The sequence below is a fragment of the Paramacrobiotus metropolitanus genome, unplaced genomic scaffold, assembly GCF_019649055.1.
Source record: "Paramacrobiotus metropolitanus isolate TYO unplaced genomic scaffold, Prichtersi_v1.0 Parri_scaffold0000371, whole genome shotgun sequence".
Taxonomy (NCBI): Eukaryota; Metazoa; Tardigrada; class Eutardigrada; order Parachela; family Macrobiotidae; genus Paramacrobiotus; species Paramacrobiotus metropolitanus.
In genome coordinates, this window is record NW_026570591.1 from 27,816 (window position 1) to 33,815 (window position 6,000).

The following is a 6,000-nucleotide window of genomic DNA, read 5'->3' on the forward strand; positions in this document are numbered from 1 at the left end:
GGTTAACTGCGGTTACAAACGGTTCGGTTCGGTGCTTGGCATCTCTAGTCCTATTGCAACAGTTTGCTTCATGGTACTTCGCGCTTCATGTCTTCTTTAAGACTCTGTCTGAACTGGAATCGATGCCGCTCTATCAGCCGAATTTGGTGGAAGCAGCAGTCAGATCAGCTATCCCAGTACTGTTGCCGTTCGCAATGACAACGACGCCTACTGGCTGGGACACATTCACGATACTAATGCCGACTACGCTTTCATCCGCTTCAGCTCCACAACAGTCGAAGCTCGTTGGATTCGTTATCCACAGGAACGACGTCTGCATTTTGAAGAGTCATCAGCTCACCCATAGGTGTAAACGCAGTGTCGTGTGGTGAATAGGATCCTTCTGGTTCTTGAATAGGATCCTTCTTGAAATCTGAGCATTTGCGTTGCAATCCATTTAAACATGCCCATATTCTGCTTGTACATCGTGTGGTGTCGCGCAGATCTGAGATTTCAGTGGATTCTACTCGGACAGCAGACCAAAAGCATGGAACGATGTCCATTTGCGGCGTTTGGATATATGCACGTGGAGTAAACTGGCCATTTATGGGGTAAACAGCGTGAACCCGGCACTTTCCTTCAACGCAAGCTCGCCCAGAAAGACTATCCCCACGCTTCATGCCGGGATAGACCAGCTTCAATGGGTAGCAGGAAACGGATAGCACAGCGGGACGGGTGTGCGGCGATTCTGTGCATACCAGTATCGCTATTAACCGTCAAATTTTTGTTTAGAATTGTTTTCTCTTCCTTTCTTGCTAAATATTCGGAGAGTTGGCTGAGTTTTTGTTTTACTTTCATAGTGTATACGTACGCACATGCACATGTATGCACGATTCTCGCGAATGTTGTGCGACTGTGTCCGTTGGACCGTACGTAGCCACTGGACAATAGCGAATTTAGATTTCACAAAACAAGTTACGTCCAGTTCGACGTTCGGGTAAAAGTTGGCGTTACGGGTTGTTTTACGTCCGTTCGCGACGTAAGGCGCCGCAAGCCAACGTCGTTGGCTTACGCGTCAAAACTGTCTGCCTTACGTGGATCCATGCAACGACTCAGCCATATGTTAGAGCGACAAGCCAGCGTATGCTGCCTTTGGATCTTTTCTGTGTGCTCTAACCGCCTCCCCGAGAGCAGGTTGGTCAAGCTCTCGGCACTCTCGATTCGATTTATTTTTCAGCTGTACGTCACTGCAAGTGTGCATCCGTACAAGCATTTTAAACGCCGTTTAGTCTGCTAACGTACTGTTTATCTGACGCGGTAGTTTCTAATGAACGGAGCCTAAACCATGTGAAATCTAAAATTCCCTAATGAATGTCCCTGGTGTTGCTATGCTGTCTGAGTTAGTTGGCTGTTTGCGCCTTCGCAGGGCGGATAATAATATCATAGATCGTCATCAATCGATTATCATATACAGAGATGACAAGTTTGTTTGTAGAACTATTGTTACTGTGAGGCTTACCTGCTCGTACGGGCCAGGCATTTGTGTTATTTCCGTTGTACCGGCACACAGATTCGTTTTCCAGAAATCGTTATGAATTTAAATCTGTCTCCCATGCTGGCCATGCATCCTCAGTTGTTCGCCATTCGGTTTCAGTAGCCGGCAATGATGTAAGAAGGTATGAAAATAATAAGAAAACATAAGTGTAGTGGATAGTAAAGGGTTCTCGGGAATGATAACCGTGAAGTGGTTGTCTTGTACGAATGCTATTCCTGGCAACTGGCGTAGACTATGTACGTACGCAGTTGCATTGTTGTTGTAATAAGTATATGTTCGTTTCTTCTACACTATACGTAACGGAGAATACCGCCGAATCCCATCAATGCTCTTTACTGTAGCCGCATACGACCGATAATGCATCGTGCAGTCACAACTTTAGCGTAGCGCTAGGAAATAAGCATAGAAAACGGTCGTCTTTGGACACGGATAGCTACGTGATGATAGTTCACAAAAATTACATAAACAGCAGTTTACGAAGATGTTTAACACTGTATAAACGTCACGATACGTCACACAGCAGCTGTTTAGCCTGCTAAGTGCAGCTCCTAAGCTGCTAATAAAGCGCAAGTATTAGCGCTCAGTAAATACTGGGTGCGCAGCCAGCGTGAAAAAATAGCCGTGACCTCTATCAAAACAGCCAACATGACTGGTGGAAGTGTTCGTTCAGGGCGCACTCAAACGACTGGTTGTCGGGGCTGGCTTTCGCGTAGGTCATCACTCTGTTCTTCTGCCAATGGTTGGTTTCTGGTATTTTCCTGTCTGGCCATTTTCATGCTTCTTTACGGCTCTGTAGCGCAGATACGCTGGCTACACACTTCGTTCATGCGAGTTTATAACCTTCATAACCCCGCACGTGTGAGTGTGTGTATAGCGGACCGGTTGCCGATTTAGGTAGCCATGAGCTTCGCTGCAAACGATCCGCTGGTAGACTGCTCAGACATGATGGTATCAGCGGTGAGTTTACACGAGGACTGAAGACGGCCGGTTTCCCAGCCAGAATAGAGCCGAAGGGCCTGTCCGTAAAATATAAAAAAAGACCAGCCGTGATCACACTTGTCCCGCGGGAGCGCGGAAAGCCGTTTGGCTGGCGTAGCCCACTCGCCGCCACGTACATCGAGACCGCTCCTCCGTAAACGTTGGGGCCGCAGCCGAACACGCAGAAAGAGCGAAGCTGACAAAACACGCCCGGTTACAACCAAGATATAATTTCGTCGCCCCAGCATTTGAAATTTACGGCCCTTGGGGAGACGGAACGAAGAAGCTGGTGGATAAGGTTGGAAACGGTATAGCCACCGCCGCTAGCCAGAAGCGAGCAACAGCGTCCTATTAGCGGCTTTCTGTGCAAATGCGAAGAGGGAATGCGGTTTATATGATGGGTACGACTCCCGAACAGGATAGCATCGAGGAGACGTTTTGCTCTAAAACTCGTTTTATATTGGTACTTGTATCGCGATACTTATTGAAGCTAGCACTATAACAGCATCAGAGCTCAGAAAAGATCCGGAATTCGTCAACTCTACTCTGTACTCGAGGAATACATCATCATTTATCATCACATCAGAAGGCAAACATTATGATCACAATTATTCTAGCTCGGCTTATTCAGGGCACGGAAACGGCGCAACGTAATACATCCCAGACGAGAAAAGTTAACCTGGAAAAAAAGAGGAACGAACAAACATCATTCCATATCTGCTATTCAACGCCGACCGTTCCGGGTTTAACGCAGGCCCCTTTATTCTGCATTCGTAGGGAAAACCATCATTCAACTGGCGAGTCTTTACCGGCCGGAACTTTTGCCGGTGGCCTCAGTTTCATCACCACACAGCCAAAGCGCGACTTGGCCTGCGGCAACTGGCATTCGTGCAGAAGCCAGCGATCCGCGTCTTCATCGTACACCTCGATGCTGTCATGCTGCTCCTCCTCCTCACCAACGACAGCGTACCCTCCAAGAACGTACAACCTCCCATCCAGGCACACACATCCGGGATTGCTCCGCGGCCTAACCAGATCCCCTGTGGTCATAACTCAGTGTTAACACCACGACATCAAGGGTCCCGATTTCTAAGCGAATCTAGCTCTGGTAGGGTTGCTCCGCTGCTGCAATCGAGGTGGCTGTATGCAGTGACCGTATCTACAGATACAGTATGCGAAGCCACACCGCGAGGTGGAGTTGCTGTATCGTAATGATTCGCTTGGAATATCGGACTCACCCTAACAGATACGACCTGTAAAGCTTTTAATAAGCATAACGTACAAGGACATACTGAGTACTAAAACAAAAATCCATAACAAAAACACTTCTTCAATGCTATCCTGCTCGGGGATCGTACCCATAACACATATATAACGCGTTTATACTTGTAGGGATTTCGTTCTACCGGTTACACCAGCATATAACTGCCTATTGCCCCGAATGTAAGTAACTGACTGCATTATATGCAGTACCTATAAAATTAACTATTGACCTAGCAACTCGGCTCGGCTGCTGATCCTAATTTCCTATACTCTCATATTGATTCTACAGAACAGCGAAAACCACCTACCTTTCTTTTGCCACTGATTGGCCACGCGATCGTATACTTCCACACACCGTCCCATTTCTCCGTTTCCACCTAAGCAATTCAATAATGGATTAGGAAGTTACAGCAAGCATCAGTTTTCCTGCGACTAAAATTCTTTACATAACCGAGAACATGCAATTTTAAAGCCGTACGTGTAGTATACTAACAGGCTATGGGCGGATTAATATTATTTGTAATTAACTATTAACAATCCTGTCGTTTAATTCTCCCTTCCCGGCGCGTACCGACAACGTAAATCAACCCGCTGGGAGCCACACAGGCCACGCAACCGGCGCGTCCGGTGGGCATGTCGGCTAGGGTGTCCCAGGCATTCGCAGCGGGATCATAGTAGAACGTCGAACCGCACGCTTCCTCGCCGTCTTCTCCTCCAAAGACATACAGCCGCCCGTCACACGCCACGATGGCGAAGGACGCCAGACGGCGCGGCAATGCAGCCACCTCGCTCCAGACATCGCTCTCGGGATCGTACGCTTCTACGGACGACAGCAACTCAAACGTGGAATCCTCCAACTCATAGCCACCGGCAGCGTACAGACGCCCATTCAGCATCGCCACGCCTTCCGAATGGCGCCAGGTCAGTTTCTCGGCCCCCCGGCACCATTCGCCACTCGGGTGCGTGTAGCTGGTGCTGCGCTGGAGCCTCGCGACGTCGCTAAAACTGCAGATAAGAATGGAACTAGCGTCCAGCAGCGCGGCGCCGCAGCTACCGATTGGAACCGGCAGACATTCCTCTAGGCGCCATACTGCCGGTATCGATGGGCTGAAGACGTCCACTGCAGTGAACTCGCTGGGCTCTTCCTCTTGGCCGCGTCCACCCAAGCATACGATGACGTCCTGTGCAACTGACACCAATAAAAAACATTATTTCAATGTTTTCTTATGTTATTCTTATGCAGTTTTACAGTTAACTAGAATCCGTTCCATAGATGCCCGAAGGGTACAGACCTTTCCCTAATTTTTGGCTTAAACTTTTTGTAGTGCATATGGGGTTGTATGCGATAGTCCTTGCTGTACTATCACTGCACACTGATTTTTAATCTGAATGGATGTATGTGAGCGCTCCGAGCCGACACATTCTCTGTGACGGCATGTACTTAGTATATGACTTCAAGTGCTTAGCAACGTTAACCTTTATGAATATTTACATTCCTGACATACAGTCTACAGATGAGTTAGTTCCCTGGTTGGCTCGCGGAATAAATAAATATACGTAATTGGTAATACGTGACATTCTCATTCTCTGTAAGTCTGTGTACAAACCATGCCCCTTGTTCTCACGTCTGAACCAAAAATTAGGAAATGGACTGTAAAAGATTGAGACCCTCTAGGCTCTAGGATTTCTTTACTCCAGGAATGCCGTGGTGTGGTGTTCGTCGCGCCGGTCAACTGGCACAACGACTATCACCGGCGACGCGCTGGCCATCGTCTCTGTGTACTCCTGCCGACCCTGGTCGCTCAGAAAGGCATCACGGACATTCTGCAGGATTGCGGGCACGTGCGCCAGTCGTCCGGGGCGGTCGTGATCCAGCCAGCGCAGCACCGCCTGCCACACTAGATCCTCACTGGCCACGTCCACCTTATCCGATGCGATCACTTCATTCAGCTGCAAATAAATTTTCATCCTTCAGTGAGTGAAACGCTGGGAGTTTTCGGTCCGGCTTTAAGTGCACCGCTACATTTTATAGGTCGCGAAATTCGGGATTTAATTGGAGAAGCGCGTACTGCTGCTTTTCTCCAGTTGCCGGTTACCGGTAATTTTTTTACGATCAAATTTTTTTGCAAACCGTTTAGCAGCGTTTTAGTCTTGCTGTTGTTAAAGGAAATGCTACGGCTCGTTTGACTACGTTACCTTTTTACCCGAGAGATGACAGAGACTTT

The 6,000-nt window shown here is 48.2% G+C and overlaps 1 protein-coding gene across 1 annotated transcript; it reads right to left on the reverse strand.

The window, feature by feature from the left end:
- Positions 1-3,086: 3,086 nt before the first annotated feature.
- Positions 3,087-5,548, reverse strand: LOC129602248 (kelch-like protein 3). Its single transcript, XM_055501243.1, has 4 exons — positions 5,469-5,548; positions 4,347-4,956; positions 4,084-4,152; positions 3,087-3,552 (listed from the first exon to the last, which is right to left on the reverse strand). The coding sequence occupies exons 2-4, from the start codon at positions 4,669-4,671 to the stop codon at positions 3,299-3,301; spliced, it is 648 nt and encodes a 215-aa protein (XP_055357218.1). The 5' UTR covers positions 4,672-4,956; positions 5,469-5,548; the 3' UTR covers positions 3,087-3,298.
- Positions 5,549-6,000: the final 452 nt, after the last annotated feature.

What these genes read in the sequence shown, in the direction of transcription:
- LOC129602248 (XM_055501243.1), bottom strand. Translation starts at nt 4,671, where the DNA reads ATGCTGAATGGGCGTCTGTACGCTGCCGGTGGCTATGAGTTGGAGGAT. An exon ending in CGGGTTGATTTACGTTGTCG is followed by an intron (nt 4,153 to 4,346) that starts GTACGCGCCGGG and finishes TGAATTGCTTAG; the next exon opens with GTGGAAACGGAGAAATGGGA. An exon ending in CAATCAGTGGCAAAAGAAAG is followed by an intron (nt 3,553 to 4,083) that starts GTAGGTGGTTTT and finishes TTATGACCACAG; the next exon opens with GGGATCTGGTTAGGCCGCGG.